Source organism: Macadamia integrifolia, unplaced genomic scaffold (assembly GCF_013358625.1).
Source record: "Macadamia integrifolia cultivar HAES 741 unplaced genomic scaffold, SCU_Mint_v3 scaffold1600, whole genome shotgun sequence".
Taxonomy (NCBI): Eukaryota; Viridiplantae; Streptophyta; class Magnoliopsida; order Proteales; family Proteaceae; genus Macadamia; species Macadamia integrifolia.
In genome coordinates, this window is record NW_024868273.1 from 26,013 (window position 1) to 44,139 (window position 18,127).

Below are 18,127 nucleotides of genomic sequence, written 5' to 3' on the forward strand. Positions count from 1 at the left end.
CTGGTTTAAGGGCTGGGCCGTTGACCCGGGGGTTGGACTGCAATTTCATTAACAGGTTGAGGGGCTTCTTGATCAAGTGCTTCTGTTTTCCTAGACGCCAATGAAGGGAATCAGCAAAGCTAGCTGGATCTACTGAGTCGATCTGATCTAGATTCCCATCACTTTAGTATAATAAGTGCACAAACACGCCTTCACTTATACCTTACATGTTAGTAGTCAAAAAAAGGAAAATAATCCTCTATTTTTCTCATCCCTGTTTTTTCTTGTTTTGCTACCTGCAGAACACGACACGTGGACAATTTTAAGACCAACGCACCGGATGTTATAATCCTCACCCAACCTTGACCGTTGGATCCTCTGTTGTCCACGTGTCGTGTTCTACAGGTAGCAAAACAAGGAAAAACAGGGATGAGAAAAACTAGGACTGCTTGACCAATCTAATAATCCAACCATATGGCAATTGGGTTTAACTCTGTTCTGGAGGTAGAGGTAGAGGAAATGGAAGTTTCCCATCAACACTGCCCATTCATCTTCGATGTCAATCATTAATTCTTTTTTTCCTTTTTGGGTTATTTATACAAGAATATAAAAGAGCCTAATGACTACTCAACTGAGAACAAACACCAAAACTCAAGTGAGTACCTCTCTCTCTGCTTGCTTCACCAAAATGTTGGGGATGTGCTATCCTCGTCGGGCTTCATTGCAGCAAAAAGGTCAACCAAAGCCCTTAAAACAAAGCTTTCATGGTAACTACAAGGATTTGGCTGATTCGGATAAGTTTCCGAGATGCTTCACTATGCCGGATTGGAATTTCTGTGAATATGGGGCTGAATGGAAGAGGGTGCTGGATGATGGATAGGGGTTCCCTGGATTTGGTCGGCCCTGGGAACATATGTTGAGAAGCACCGAGGCAACGGATCGGACACCGGCCAATTATACAAGGAAGAGGTGGTAAGAGTGGAGACAAGCCGGAGCTGTGTTTGTGGAAGAAGATATCATCAACAAATACAGTAGGGATGAATTCCTGCAAGTAGTGACAGAGCAAGGTTGTTTCATACTACAAGTAGCCTGGGTACTTGAGTGGTGATCCAAAGCCATTTGGTTATCCTCCAGATGACCAGCTTTTTGGCGAGAAGCATTAGAACAACCAATGGATCGACGACGTCATCTCGATCTGCTATGTTTTATTTTGTTTTGTTTCTTTTTAATTTTCTGCAATGAATGATTTTTTGTTTGGTTGGTAGTTGTTACCGTATTTAAAAAAGCCTTGAACATCTATGACCAAATAAATTAATGGTCCATGTTGGTTCCTCCTTACGAGGGCCCATGCCGAGGGTGACCTCTCTACTCCACCGACGAAGACAAAGGAGAGAGGTGATGGAGTGGGACTGTAGGAGCAAAAGAGAAAGGAAAAAAAATATATATATAAAAGACGAAAGAGTTAAAGAAACCAGAACGAAGGGGGACGGGTTGCCATGGCTGGCACCGTTCTCCACTGATTGCACTGGGTAAAGAAGAAATGGGAAGTGCGGCGCCCGCCAGTGACGGCGCACTCCAAATGAGATTGCTGCAGATGCACGGCTCTCGTTCCCCACTATGAAGGACGGGTCAAGGCAACTGCGTTAAAGTGCGCACTAGAGAGGTATTCCTCCTCCACTAGGGGAGAACTACGGCAGGGAGTACCTGATCACAAGAACGAGATTCTAAGTATTCTTGTATATTTTAACATTGTTGGCAAATCAGATTTTGGTTAGGAAAATTAGGTCGAGTTTGGTCAAAAGATTAGAAATTTGATCAAGAGTTATGGAGACTTGTCCTGTATTAAAAAATGACAAGATTGGGATCAAATTTTACCGAGTGATTCAAGACTCGTTAGTTTTGCCCGAGTCACGACAAAACAGCCGTTTCTTATCAAAAGCTTAAGTCGGTATATATGAATAATTTTGAACTAAAATATATTATAATGATGTTAAATGTTCAATGTCCCAAGTCTTTTGTATTGAATCTAGCGACTATTGAGTGTATACATTTAAATTTTAATTAAAAAAACATGATTCATGACTATGACATCTCCAAGTTGGATCTTATCACTTTCATCCAAGAGATAATGAATGATGAGCTTCATAAAAAAAAATTAAAAAACAAACACTTTTATTCTATCTTATTCTTATCTCATTTAATTTATTTATTAATTATTTATTTGGATTGCTTGAGAAAAAACTAATATGGAAACAAGAGGGGGAAATTTGACATGACTTGCCTGATTTTCTGTGACTCGCTCTGACTCACTAGGATTTAAAGATGACGAGTCGAGTCACAAAACTTGGTTTTCTAACAATGCATTTTAATCGACAAATTTAGTTTTTTTTTTTTTTAGGTAGGTCTTTGAGGTACCAATACTTGATCCCGGGTTCTCAAGGAGAGCGGATCAGGTTTACGTACGAGAATGTACAAGAACGGTCCTGGTCCATAGATATAGAATCAATTTTCTTTCTCTTTATTTAATAGATTCTATATCCATGGATCAGGAGTGTATGAGAACATTCTCGTACGTGAACTTGATCCATTCACGTTCCTAAGGTACAATAAAAGATTTTGACCATTGTAGCAGCCAAGGGCATTAGCAGCTAATGAAATGGAATAATTCACCTAATCTTAAGTTCACAAATATCCTCTTAAATTTTATATTATTTTTAAAAACACCTTTCTAGATTCTATTTCATTCATTGTAAATTGGTGTTGCAACCAAGTAGCAAGTAATTGCACAGGAAAAGAGGGAAATATTCCCACATTGATCATGTCAGGCGAGAGTGTTGTGCTCCTATAATTCCACCAACTTGATGAATTTCCTTGCATATCTAAAAAGGTTTATTCTTGATGTTGTAATCCTCTAGTGGTGATGAGAGAGAATTATAATCCTATTAATTTATTTGATAATGGAAGTTTTACCTGGTCATATGGTTTTTGCTTTTGACAGTAGAAGAGTTTTCACGTTAAAAATTCTGATATATTCTTATTCACCGCATAATTACTGTTATCCACAATTATAATTCACATAAATAATGCTATTAATGTCATATTTTCCCTAGTGACTTGCACACAATTCGAATCATCATTTTTCCCAAGAAAGAGTCCAACCATATTTATGGTCTGCTATGGTTTTCAAAGAAAGCATGAACGACATGAAGTGTGTTATCAAGCAGCACAGTGCATTAATTCCCATTCTGGCCATGTGGCACAGTAATTGGACAAATCAGGATAGCATTTACTGGTCAAGCCTGAAATTAATTTGTAGCCCCTAGCTGATTCAATCTATAACCCATATTATCTTTTATTATTTTCTTATATTTTATGCTACAGACAGTGAATGCTTGCTTTAGATAGCACTGGTGGTATATATTAAGGTATGAATTGTTACAAAGAGATGTATCTAAAGTAACATTACAATGTTTTAGAGGTTTATGGTAGGGGTTCGAGTCTAATTTGGTGAAAAAGAGGGGGTATCCCTCTAATTTTGGCATTCTTTAGGGATGACGTTATAAATTACCTTATAATTAATAATATAACATTTAAAAATAAATTTTTTTATAGAACAATAAGCTTCAGATTTGAATCATATCAAGTAACAGCTCCAACACTTATGATAAAAAAAACTAGCATCAAACTCAATTAGGACCTGAAAATTCCAGCAGCGTAATGACTAAGAAATTACATATAAAGTTATGGGTATAGGCTAGGTACGTGCCCAGCAGTGTGCTCCTTCCATCCCAACCTCCCTAATGGTTGAGCTGCTAGCTCCATGAAGCTAGTGGCATACCCAACCTCCTCCCTCCCCATTCCCCATCCCCCATCCCCCATCCCCCATCTTTCAATTAGTTTCTATTATTGGTAGCCCGATTAAAGATTGGTACATGAACAACCATTTATAATTGGGACCATGTGATACCTTGAAATCTGACTAGGGGCATTTTTTGTCTTTTGATAATTGTCGGGTCAGGGTGACTTAAAGTGGGAATACCGGACCATTGAGAGTGCATCAATCATTGGTAAGTGTTAAAACTCATTCATTAAATGTAACTATACTATAGAATAGCTTTAGGGTTTTGCCATTGGACTATAATTTGACTTTTCTTTTAATTATATGATTTTAATATCAACTCTAATATTGAATTATTTAATTAAGAATAATATAACAAGTGGATAATGCCTAATTAACTAACAATCCTAACGAACTAATTATTGCTAATTAAAAATTAACAAATGAAGGCTTTCCTAATAAAGTTGGGATTCTCCTTTTTAAATTTAGATAGCCTTGAGCATAAAGTAAGTAAGATAAGATAAGTGAGAGAAAGAGTTGAAGATCAATTATAACTAGAATAAAGGAAGAGAAGGAGTTGGAAATGAAGTAGGAATGGTAGAGATAGGGTTAGAGATGATTTGGGAAGGGGAAATGAAAGCCAAAAACGTGGCTTTAGTGCCTCTCACCTTCCATTTATGAAAAATCAAAAGGAAAAAGAAAAGGTATTGTGAAGAAGAAAGAGGATAAGGAAGAAGAAGAAAAAAATGAGAAAATGAATTAAGATTTCAAACAATTTTCGAGGTAAGAGTTATTAACATGATTTAATTACTTTTTTATGTCCTACTTAGAAGATTAATCATGATTTAAAGATTTAGGATTTAGGATTATGGGTTTAAGGAGAGAGAAAATAAGATTTTGGTAGGTTAACAGTAATTTATGGGGCGGACAAAACAGTAGTCCAATGTTGTTCATATTATTAAAAATAGTTAGATATTGTTTTATGATCTAAAATAATTATTAAAAGTATATGCATATGTTTATGGGATCTTTTACAAATTTCATTAAATTTAGAGTTGATTTGGTATACCTAACAATTCATATATTCAGATAGGTCACTGTCATGGGAGTTTTCTATACTCGAGAATGGAGGTAGTGACGAAGGCATATAGAATTCGAGTTTTAATTTGATATTTTTACCATAAAAACTTTCATAAGTCTTATAAATCTTTGAAAAAGTTATAAGTGATTTGAGTTTGAAAAAGTGGGTTAAAAAATCTTTTAAAATCGTTGGTCAGAATCTATTACAGTTTGAGGATCATTTTTTAGGGAGATTGATACCTAACCTAAGAAATGTTTTCTTATGTGATCTTTGTATGAGAATTGGGTATATAAGTTAGGTTTTAATATAATCTTATTTCAACATATTTGAAATTTTAAAAATATTTATTTCCTATTTTCTATATCAGTAGGCAGAAAAGGCTGAGACAGAATTTTGAGAACGACAACAAGGTGAGTGGAACCTCTACCCTAACTTGTTTATTTTTATAGTGTTATTCAAAATAGAATTTTATAAACAGTAGATCTATTCTAAACCTTAGATTTCATGATATTTTATCATTAAAAATATGATTTTACAAACCTAATGTTATGTACATGAGAGAATGAGGAACAAATTGAAGGTTGTTCCATGATTTGCATTATATGTACATTGTAGAATTTTCTAACTGGAACATTGATTACATAACGTTAGTTTCTAATATTATGTGTTAAGTTGTAATTATGATTTGTATGGAGTAATGTATTATTTGCATTGCATGATTCTTATACCACATAAGTTTTTGTTTGTGCATATGTTTTAAAAACAATAGCTTACATAAATTTACTGTTTTGATAAATGAGATACATTGTTTGTTGTAGTAATGATGCTTTACATTACCGACTTTAATTGAGAAGGGATGTGAGACTTCATTGATTATTTATTTGTTATTTGTAGTTGTTGTTTTGATGACTTTCACAAAAACTGAAATTAAAATTGATTTCATATTTACGTAGGGACTGATAGGGTGGAATTAGAGTATTGATCATACTTGAATTCTGAACTTGTTTGTATTTATATATATTTTTCGTTCTTAGTTGACTTTATTATTGTTATCTCGCCTTATCAACATTGGCATTATAATGTTGAGGTGAGGATTAGTTCATTAGAATTTTCCTTAGTGGAACTATGGACTACTATATGACGTAACCTACCCTCAGCAAGATTTACCGATTGTTACTTGACTTTCGGAAGGTATGACTTGGTCTTTAAGAGGTTGGACACTAGCTAGTTTCTGTGAGTTTCTGTTGAGTGGAGACAATGTGGTATTGTGACACATTGGCCATTCATGGATGATATTTTGAATTCATTGTTTAGTTTATTTTGAGTCATCATATGTACTTATGCGACAATATAAATGTAGCAATGTAAGTATATATGATATGCTTATTCTTTGTCTTCTTGAAAATATTATATTATACTGTATATGTTTTTCCTGATATTGGTTGTATGATCATGATTTTAGACTTGTTTAGTATTGTGGTTCTACTCACTAAGTTTTTTCCTAGAGACTTACCCTCATAACTTGTAGATAACGTTGGTGAAGACAATTATGGAGATGATGTGAATTGTGAACCTATAGATTGCTTATGGATTTGAAAAAGACAATGATTTTTATTTTTAGATGATGTAGACTTTGAGTTAGATTTAAAGACATATTTTAATTCAACTTTACTTTAAGTTTGAGATTTGAATTAAATATTTGAACATTGAATTTTAATAATATATTAGTTTAGTTAACTCTTGCTTGCACTTATGTTTGTGTGGATGCTACTCCGATTCATTATCGCTTAGAACTTACAGATCCTGTGGACTATTGATGTCCAAAAACCCTAGATTGGGTTTCAAGGCGTCACACCATGCCTAACCTATGAGGGTCGATTACCTTCTCATGAGTCCCTGTTTGCTTCACCAAAATGTAATGAATGCTTCTTATGTGCTTGTTATTGAGTATAAAATGACTTTCATGTATATTGGATTGTATGTAACCAAGTCAATGGTTTTCAGAAAACATGTGGTAAGGGGTTTAATTACTAAAATAATACTACCAAAATTATAATAGCTTGACCATAATAATGGTCTAACCATATGGCTCGTCTGGTTTACGAAAAAAAAAGAAGAAAAAGAGCCCATGAAATAGGCTAGCAGGCAAGGTTCACCCCTATTCTGGCTATATGGCATAACAATTAGACAAACCTGAAACATTGAACAGGAAGAGAAGATACGATGGAGGGGTTAACTGTGAAATTTGGAACCCTAATTCAATTTATAGCCCACCTTTACATGGTACCATAGATCACATCCTCGTGGAAAAGAGAGAAGAGGGGAAGAAAAAAAAAACACGGTAGTTTTCTTCTCCTACAATACCACTCTCAAATATCTTTATCCCCTGGCCAACACCACCTCTCACAGTAACGTAGCATCCAATCCAATTTGGATGCTCCAAAACTATCACCAACAAAGAAATTTTATTAAAGAAAGTCGGCAAAATAGCACTTCCTGCCCACTAAAGAAGGATACATAAGGAAAGCACGAGGTATCTGTAGACAAACTGCCAGGAGGATGTTTAAGTTAGTTGCCTAATTACCACTTGAGAACAAACACCAAAACTTGAGGGAGTTAAGAATACCCCTCTCTCTCTCTCTCTCTCTCTCTCTCTGTGCTCTGTTTGCTTCACCAAAATGTTGGGGATGTGCAATCCTCATCTTTCTTCATTGGAACCAAAAAGTTAAAAAAGGCCCCTAAAACAAAGGTTTTATGGTTACTCCTATTATAGGAATTTGGAAGAATTAATATAGGTTTCGCAAATGCTGCACTCATAGTTATGAATTTCCTAGTGAATGGAAGAGGGTGCTCAAGTCATACATGGGTGATGGTTCAGGGGTGCCAGTGTTAGATCGGCCCTGGAAACATGTGCTAACAATCACCGGAGGTAACGAATCGTACACCAGCCAATTATATAAGGATGCGGTGGCGGTGGCAAGAGTGGAGAAACAAGCCAGAGCTGTGTGTGTGGATGAAGATATCATCAAATGCAGTCATGAAGAATTCCTTACTAATGACAGAGCAAGGTTGTTTCATACTACAAGTAGCTTTGTGCTCCTTGGTTGGTAGAGGTCAAAAGCCATTGGGTTATCCTCCAGATGATCCACTTTTTCTGCCAGAAGCGATGGAACAATAAATTGATTAAGTCTCTTGTCAACGAATATATGTTTTGTATCCAGAATCAAGTCCCACTTGTAGCCCTCAAGGTGTTGATGAAACAGAGCTTCTTCCAAAATGTACTGAAATTGGGGAAATGGAAGCGCCCCAATGACTTGGCCAGGATAGCTTTGTATGAATTCCTGGTAGAACCAATGTTGCTAATGCTAGATGATTTTGTGAACCAAGTAAATTCTATGATTAGGAGACGAGTTTTCGGCTTTTTCCAGAAGAGGAGGAGAAGTTTGCTTCAAGAACAACAACCTGCTACTCTTCTCCATGCTCTTTGGTTGCTGCTAACTGGACCAGTTAGCTCCTCCAACCATATTGATCAGATAGATGATGAGGGTGGTCACATGTATACCACTTTCTCCACCGTGTGTGGTGCTAAGGAACTGCAAGAAGCAGGAATCAGTTTCAAGGGCTACGAGGGATTGGGGATGAGAAGGATCAAGTTCGAGAGAAGGATGTTAGAGGCCCAGCTTCACCTCCCCTGCATCTACATGGAACCTAACACTTTTGCTTTGTTCACGATTCTGATCGGTTACGAACGTGAGGAAATTTTGGACAAAAACCGGCGTGAGGTTTCTGCATATATATATATATATATATATGCTTCCTAAACAAGCTCATCCGTAGTCCTGATGATGCCAAAATCCTTGTCACAGCCGGTATAATCGGTTGTGATCCTGAATTTGAAAAACGATTGCCCTTTAATTTATCTAAGTTGGTGTCACAGTCGGCGGGCAGATCGGCAGCGAGAAACAGACAATCTTGCTGCCATTCGTCGGCAGATTGGTAGGTATGTGAAGCCAAGCATGCGTACAAAGAACGTGATCTCGCTGTCATAGGTGTTTTTCTTACCTTGGTGCAGACCATATACAGTTCCTTTAGCTATTATCACCCTCTCCATTGATAGTGAAAATGGTTTAGCAAGAACAATGGATGCTGAAATTGGATAGTTTTGTCCAGATTTCTTGATCATAATGTAGGTATTTTCCACCAACTCTTCTTTAGATTAATCAGCCTTTTCCTACAAACTTCTCATTAGATTTTATGAAATTGAAACTATCATGGTTACCTACATTTGGGGAGAAAAAAAATTTCATATAGGTTTTGTTTGGTTGCAACAGTGGAAATTGAAGGGAAAGGAAATGAAAATTTTCAAAACATGATTGTATAAACCATTTAATTTAATATCATATTTAGAGATATTTTTCAAAATGAAAAGTAAGTGAATCGTAATAATCAAATTTGAAATAATTTGGAGTTAATGACATAACCATGAGGGATAATGATTAATGATTACAATAAATTTCTTTATTAGGTTTGAAAATTTCACTTCCATTCCTTCCAATTTCCCTTGCAATCAAATTTTTCTTTTTTGGTAACGACCTTTGCAATCAAATGGACCCATATGTAATGAGCACAAGCCTTTGTATCACCAAATAGTTTTTAAGTTTTAGCCTTTCATCTCGGGGATTTATGGCCACCAATTCTTTAGTTATTGCTGACAATTATGTAGATACAACTGATGATTCTTTGGGTTAAAAAAGCAAGTTTGATCCTATTGATCCGAACCAGCCCTGAGCTCAAATGGAGCTTGGGTTGAGACACCCTGCCCCTAAGGGGTGGGCTAGGGCTGGGAATTTCTAACCCTAAGTCAAGGTTAGGTTAGGTCAAGCCAGGTCAAGGTTGAGGCCTCAGGCTAAGCTAGGCCTGGCCCGGCCCCAGCGTTGCTCGACCCTATTATCTTCTACTTAACGTTCTCTTTCTTTCTTTCTTTCTTTCTTTCTTTCTTTCTTCTCCTCAGCTCGGCTCAGCCCAGTCCATACATCTCCCTCTCAGGAGTCAGGACCAGATTTTTGAAACCTTGAATCAATGAAGAGCATCACTTTAGTATAATGAGTGCACAAACACGCCTTCACTTATACCTCACTTGTCAGTAGCTGAAAAATAAAAACTTGTACCTTACTTGTTGAGCACAAAAGAGACCATAATAAAGAGTATACTGGTAGGCTAACATATATAGGTGATTTTAAAATGATTGGATAGCATGTGACCCAGTCAATGGTTTTAAGTAAACAAGTGATAGTGGGATTTAACTAATACAATTCCAACTAGGACTGCTTGACTATTCTAATAGTCCAACCATATTGTAGTTGGGTTTAACTCTGTTCTGGAGGAAGAGGTAGGGAGGTAGAGGTAGAGGTAGAGGTAGAGGTAGAGAGAGGAAATGGAAGTTTCTCATCATCAACACTGCCCATCCATCTTCGATGTCAATCATTAATTCTTTTTTCTCCTTTTTGGTTATTTATACAAGAATAGACAAGAGCCTAATTACGACTCAACTGAGAACAAACGCCAAAACTTAAGTGAGTACCTCCCTCTCTGCTTTCTTCACCAAAATGTTGGGGATGTGCTATCCTCGTCGGGCTTCGTTGCAGCAAAAAGGTCAACCAAAGCCTTTAAAACAAAGCTTTCATGGTAACTACAAGGATTTGGCTGATTTGGATAGGTTTCCGAGGTGCTTCACAATGCCGGATTGGAATTTCTGCGAATATGAAGGTGAATGGAAGAGGGTGCTGGCTGATGGATGGGAGGTGCCTGGATTTGGTCGGCCCTGGGAACATGTGTTGAGAAGCACCGGCGGCAACGGATCGGACACCAGCCAATTATACAAGGAAGAGGTGGTAACAGTGGAGAAACAAGCCAGAGCTGTGTTTGTGGAAGAGGATATCATCAACAAATGCAGTAGGGATGAATTCCTGCAAGTAATAACAGAGCAAGGTTGTTTCATACTACAAGTAGCCTTGTGCTACTTGGGTGGTGGTCCAAAGACATTGGGTTATCCTCCAGATGATCCACTTTTTGGCGAGAAGGGATGGAACAATAGATTGATAAAATTTCTTGTCAACAGGTATATATTTTCTATCGAGAATCAAGTCCCACTTGTAGTCCTCAAGGTGTTGATGAAACAGAGCTTCTTCCAAAATGTACTGAGAAAGGGGAAATGGAAGCGGCTCAATGACTTGGCCAGTATGGCTTTGTATGACTTCCTGGTACAACCAATGCTTCTAGATCTTCATGACCCAGCACTGAAGAACCCTCGAGGAAATTTTAGGAGGAGGAGATCACCTGTTGGCTTTTTCCACAAGAATAGCCATTGGCCTCGAGAACACCAACCAAATACCCTTCTCCATGCTCTTTGGTTGCTGCTCACTGGACCACCTCCAGGCTCATCAGGCTCATCACCCCATTGCACCAGCAACCATGTTGACGATGAAGAAAAGGAGTGTCATGATCACCTATATAACACCACCTTATCTGCTAAGGAGTTGCAAGAAGCGGGAATCAGTTTCAAGAGTTTCAAGGGATTGGGTACCAGACGTATAAAGTTCAAGAAAAGGATGTTGGAGGCCCATCTTTACCTCCCCTGCATCTACGTAGAATCTCATACTGTGGGTCTGTTGAAGAATCTGATCGATTTTGAACGTGATGTTGATTTGGAGATAAACCAGCGAGAGGTTTCTGCATATATAAACTTGATGAGCGACCTTATCCGTAGTCGTGATGATGTGAGAGTCCTTGTGAAAGGAGATATAATTGATATTGATCCTAAATACGAAATATATTTCCCAGAAGGATTAGCCTACATGGGGAGGCACTTTGACAGATTGGAAATGATAAACAGCCACAACTTTGCTGCCATTCGGCGTCAGACTCGTAGGTATGTGAAGCCAAGCATGCGAACAAAGATAATGAATCTCGTTGTCATAGGTGTTCTTCTTACTTTGGTGCAGACCATATACACTGTACTTAGCTATCATCATCCTCTCCACTGATAAGACATTAATGGTTTAGGAATGGCAAAGCAATCAAGGAACAACCAATGGATCGACGACACCCTCTCGATCTGCTATGTTTTATTTTCTGCAATGAATGATTTTTGGTTTGGTTGTTACTGTCTTTTCTCCAAGGCTTATGTACCGTACCATCATCCCTTTATAGATTCTATCTATGAGACTCTAAACCGATACACAAATGTAGGGGCCCGGTTTGATTACGGTCGGGCTTAATCGAGCTTGAAGACTTTCAAAGGCTACATCGTGTCCGTCCATTTAACTAATTGGGCTTAGTTATTGAGGGCATAGTACGTTTTATATTCGGTCAATCGGCCTCGAACTATAATCGGGCCACCTTAATCGGGCTTTAATAGGACCTTAACCGGGCTACGGACATGTTTAATGTTAAACGGGTTTTAACCGGTTTTTAAACGGGCCCTCTTTAAAATGTGCTCTTATATTACGGCCCACTCATGCAAGCCAAAAAAAATTACAATTAATTAATAAATGATACCAAATATAACCATTATTTAAAATGTGAACATGTTTTTACTTTTTAATTTGGGGGGTAAAATAGGTATTCTACAATCATTAAAGGGTCGGGCTAGGCCGGTCTCGGTCGGGTGTTAAACTGTCGGTTTTGGTCGGGCGTTCGACGGTCCAAGTAGCAAAACCAAGACAGACCGTTTATAAAAGGGCCGGGCTCAAGCCCGACACGTTTAATAAACGGTCTGGGCCAGGCCGGTCTATAAACGATCGATCCCGGTCAATTTAGTCGGTTCGGGTCACGAATTGACACCCCTACACAAATGTATCCAATCGCCAGAGGACATTAGGTACTTTCCATGGCTGGGCCATAAGATTTGGAACCCTGAATCAATGGAGGACATCGCTTGAGTATAGTTATAGCTGATGATTCCTTGAGTTATAGAATTCATTCTGCTCATAGGTCAATCAATCATAATTTTTTTCTTTCTAAAATCCATTCTGAAAGTACTTAAGTAACCAAACTATTTAGAAATCAAGTCATAGAAACCTTCAGTACTTAAAAACAAGCAACCGTAGAGCTTTTCTTTTATGAAGTCCTTCTGTGGTCCAAATCATATTGGCCCTAACAGAACACGTATGAAAAAGTTAGAAACACCTATCGCAATCAATGGAGCTCACCACAAAAGTAATGAGATGCACGCACAAGCTCGTCATAGTTTAGATTTCTTATATCATCGATAGGAAACAGCACAGCCTGACGGGCTTTTCAGGAGGTGGCTAAGGCTGTGTACATTATGGTCCATCCCAGACTCCGTAATGAGGGAAGCCTCTTGCACTAAATACACCCTTTATATCATAGGATTAAGAGATAAATTAAATCCCATAATTTTTTATGCTTATCACTCTAGGTTCTTTTCTTTGCACTTGTATTGGTGGTGGCCTTCACCAACCCCACATCCCCACGCCCCACGCCCCACGCCCCACCCTCCTACCTCCTACTTCAAGAAATCATAAAATTGCATATATATAATGGAAGGGTAAAAGATTTGCATAACACTAGCTGAAATCAGAAACTGCATGTAGACACCCTTCTCCCCATGTAGATTACCATATCAATCCTTGTAAAATGTCCAATATATCCTTATTTGCAGTATTTTCTATAATTTATAGCCCAATTAAAGACTGATACATGAACAACCATTTATACCATGCCTAGCCTATGAGACCTTATTGCCTTCTCACGAGTCCCTGCTTGCTTGACAATAATGTAATGAATGCTTCTTGTGTGCTTGTAACTGTGTATAAAATGACTTTCATGTATATTAGATTGTATGTAACCAAGTCAATGGTTTTCAGAAAACATGTGGTTAGGGGTTTAATTACTCATATAATACAGCCCAAATTATAATAGCTTGATCATAATAATGTTCTAACCATATGCGTGGTCTGGTTTTCAAAAAAAAAAAAAAAAAAAAAGAGCCCATGAAATAGGCTAGCAGGCAAGGTTCACCCCTATTCTGGCAATGTAGCAGAACAGTTGGACAAACCTGAAACATTGAATTAACAGGAAGAGAAGATACGATGGAGAGGTCAATTGTGAAATTTGGAACCCTAATTCAATTTATAGCCCACCTTTACATGGTATAGATCACATCCTCATGGAAAAGAGAAAAGAGGGGGAGATCTCTCAAATCTCTTTGCCCCCAACACCACGTCTCACAGTCAGTAACGTAGCATCCACCCCAATTTGGATGCTCCAAAGTCATCACCAACAAAGAAATTTTATTAAAGAAAGTCGGCAAAATAGCACTTCCTGCCCACTAAAGAAGGATACATAAGGAAAGCACGGGGTATCTGCAGACAGACTGCCAGGAGGATACCATCTCTGGTAGCTTTTGCCTCCATTGCTGAAGCCAAGAAACAGAAGCTAGCAACCTAGCACTAAGCTTAATGAAATTTACTATTTTCTATGAAATGTCCACATTAATAACCACTAACCTTATATTATTAATAAGGGAAAGAAAGAACGCATCCCTCTGCCCCCTCTCACATGGGCTAGTGAAATGATCATTCCGTCCATTCCCTTGGATGCTACTTCCTTACTTGTAACGTGTGTTTGTGTTTTTATTGGTCCTTGTGCACACTTAGGAACCATGACACCACCCTCATCAAAAGTAAAAAATAAAAAAAAATATTAAAAAGATAAAAAATAAAATAAAAACTTCCCCATATAAAAATCTACAATTCTAGACTCTCATGTGAAGGAATGGATCTTTCTTGCTTTGTTAGAGGGAGCATCAATTGTTAAAAACCTCTCTAATTTATTCCCGCCAATCAAAAAGTCAAATTAACTGCGTAAACTGTAGATAGAGAGAGAAAGGACATGGAAGTTTCTTAGCAACGCTTCTTATTATCAGCGTATTTTATTTGGTTAATTTATACAAGAACAAAGCGAGGGAATCAACAATGTAATACCTCTAATCTGTGAAAGGATGTGAAAGTTGGTTGCCTAATTACCACCTGAGAACAAATACCAAAACTTGAGAGAGTTAGAATACCTCTCTCTCTCTCTCGCTGTGTGCTTGCTTCACCAAAATGTTGGGGATGTGCAATCCTCATCATGCTTCATTGGAACCAAAAAGTGAACAAAAGCCCCTAAAACAATGATTTTATGGTTACTCCTATTATAGGGATTTGGAAGAATTGTATAGGTTTGACAGATGCTTCACTCATATTCATAGTTATGAATTTCACAGTGAATGGAAGAGGGTGCTCAAGTCATACATCGGTGATGGTTCAGGGGGTGCCTGTGTTAGATCGGCTCTAGAAACATGTGCTTACAATCACCGGAGGTAACGAATCGTACACCAGCCAATTATATAAGGATGCGGTGGCAAGAGTAGAGAAACATGTGACGACCTAAGAATACGGTAAGTACTAGACTAGCCTGGGAGATCGATGAGGTGTTCCCATCAAGAATACGGCAAGTACCAAGGGATTTGGGGGATCGATGAGGGTGTATAAACTTTAGTCCCACATTGCCTAGGGAGAGATTACTGGACTAGTTAATAACCTCTAGCCTCCTTAACATGGTACAACGCATTTTAAAGCCTTGAGGCCCATGTGTCAAAGAGGACAATATTGTGCAAGGTTATGGGGCCGGGGCATCACAAAACAAGTCAGAGCTATGTATGTGGAAGAAGATATCATCAAATACAGTCAAGAAGAATTCCTTCAACTAATGACAGAGCAAGGTTGCTTCATACTACAAGTAGCTTTGTGCTCCTTGGGTGGTAGTGGTCTCTCTTGTCAATTGGTATATGTTTTCTATCTAGAATCAAGTCCCACTTGTAGTCCTCAAGGTGTTGATGAAACAGAGCTTCTTCCAAAATGTACTAAAATTTGGGAAATGGAAGCGGCCCAATAACTTGGCAAGGATAGCTTTGTATGAACTCCTTTTAGAACCAATATTGCTAATGCTAGATGATGTGAACCGAGGAAATTCTACGATGAGGAGACGAGTTTTCGAATTTTTCCAGAAGAGGAGGAGAAGTTGGCTTCAAGAACAACCTGCTACTCTTCTCCATGCTCTTTGGTTGCTGCTAACTGGAACAGTTGGCTCCTCCAACCATATTGATCAGATAGATGATGAGGGTGGTCACATATATACCACTTTCTCCACTCTGAGTGGTGCTAAGTGTGACGCCCCAAAACCCAGCCTAGGGTTTTTGGACATCAACGGTCCACAAAATCTGTAAGTTCTAGGCGATAAGAAATCGGAGCAGCCTCCACAAAAACATAAGTGTAAGCAAGAGTTAACTAAACTAATTTATTATTAAAATTCAAGGTTCAAATATCGAATTTAAATTTCTAACTTAAAGTAATGTTAAATTAAAGTATGTCTTCAAAGTCTAACTCAAAGTCTACATTATCTAAAAATAAAAATCACCATCTTCTTCAAAACCATAAGCAATGTCCTTATGCTGACCAACTATAGGTTCAACATTCATGTGATCTCCATAATAGTCCTCACCAACGTCATCTGCAAGTTATGAGAGTAAGTGTCACACCCCGCTCACACTGAACGGGGCCAGTGACCGGGTTAACACCGGTTAACCCAAACCTGCCAGGATCATCTGATATTGTATTCCACCATAGCATACACACAACTAATAAAGACTTATCAGATCAGCAGAAGACTAGGTTTACCTGTGAATATTCTCATAATATTTGATACCCGAATTGTGATACAATAGTTATATACATGTGGGCCCGAAGGCATGATATTTACACAATAAAAGTACAATTCACATATCAAGTACATAAAGGAAACCCGCAAAAATCAGAGTACACAGCTCGGCTCGGTATCAAAGGCTAGAACTCAGCTCGGCATCAAGGTTTGAGCCCAGCTCGGCATCACATGATAGAGCTCAGCTCGGCCTCAAAAGTGGAGCTCAGCTCGGCATCAGAACTGCGGTCCCACAGCACAACTCTCACACGAGCAATCAGTGTCGTGCTCTAACTCCTCAGGGGCCCACCAGTGCTCTTCGGGGAACTCGACTGTGGGACCCACCCCGTGCTCTTCAGATGTATGACCTGCAAAATCATCTAAAAAGGGGTGCACACGTGGGATGAGCTCACTAGCTCAGTAAGTGGTAAGATGGACCACACAGCAAAACACAATCATATGCACTACATGCTATGCAATACATTTTAAATCACATCCACCTAAGCAACATTACTAAGTCTTTGGTTTAGTGCTACTACAGCCACAGTGCGCTTATACCCCGGGTACGAGCCGCGAACTCCATCCCGTGGTACGCCCATAGGGCTGTCGGAGAAGGCCTACCGTGAGTACTAGAAAAAGTAAAAACAATGCCGACCACCGGCTCTCAACAGAAAAGTAAATGACTGAAATTAAAGGTGCTGACTCCAGCAATTTAAAAGCAGTACGATTGGCCCTCTTGAATATACCACCGGGGTTGCCGACTGTCCTAATGACCCATCGGGCGTTATGTCTAACCGCCACAGTGACCCGACAACCGTGACCACTGCTTTCCCCCAAATGGTAACCCAACACCTTAATCCCTGTTGAGAAGGGTCGTAGCACGAGATGGTGAAAATCCTAAACCGCATGCTCCTATAAGACAATAGTACGATTGCATAGTGCCACCGCGTCCCATACCACGGGCCACCAATGCACTCGTTTTCAAGCCGACTATGGCATCTAGTCTATTAATGCATTGTGCACAATGATGTCAACATTCATCACCTAAGCATCTTATCACTTGGCATTTAGAAAGTAAACATAGCACACATGCATAACAATGTGAGGATGACTAATCTACATAGCATTTTCATGATGGCATGACTAGACTAGATACAATTAAATGAATGATAAACAATGCCTTGAAACAAGGCCAAACATCCTCTTCCCACTTACCTGTAGTGTACAAGGATTCCCGTTCGGTACGGGTGAGATCCGGTGCGAGACGCGTAGGATTTGGTGAACCTAACATGATTGAGCGGGGTTAGTACTTCACCATTTTGGAATCAAAATTAACATGATTCTATGACACGATCATGTTTAGAATCCTAAAAGAAGGTCACACGTCCGATTTGGGTCCAATCGGATGTAAAAATCACATTCGGGGCCTCACAGGTGGGTCAGACAGCCCACCGGTTTGGACCGGCTGG

The 18,127-nt window shown here is 38.7% G+C and overlaps 1 protein-coding gene across 1 annotated transcript; it reads left to right on the plus strand.

The window, feature by feature from the left end:
- The first annotated feature begins 354 nt into the window (after positions 1-354).
- On the plus strand, positions 355-12,060 carry LOC122064286. The gene is made up of 2 exons (XM_042627994.1): positions 355-489; positions 10,306-12,060. The coding sequence occupies exon 2, from the start codon at positions 10,505-10,507 to the stop codon at positions 11,939-11,941; it is 1,437 nt and encodes a 478-aa protein (XP_042483928.1). The 5' UTR covers positions 355-489; positions 10,306-10,504; the 3' UTR covers positions 11,942-12,060.
- Positions 12,061-18,127: the final 6,067 nt, after the last annotated feature.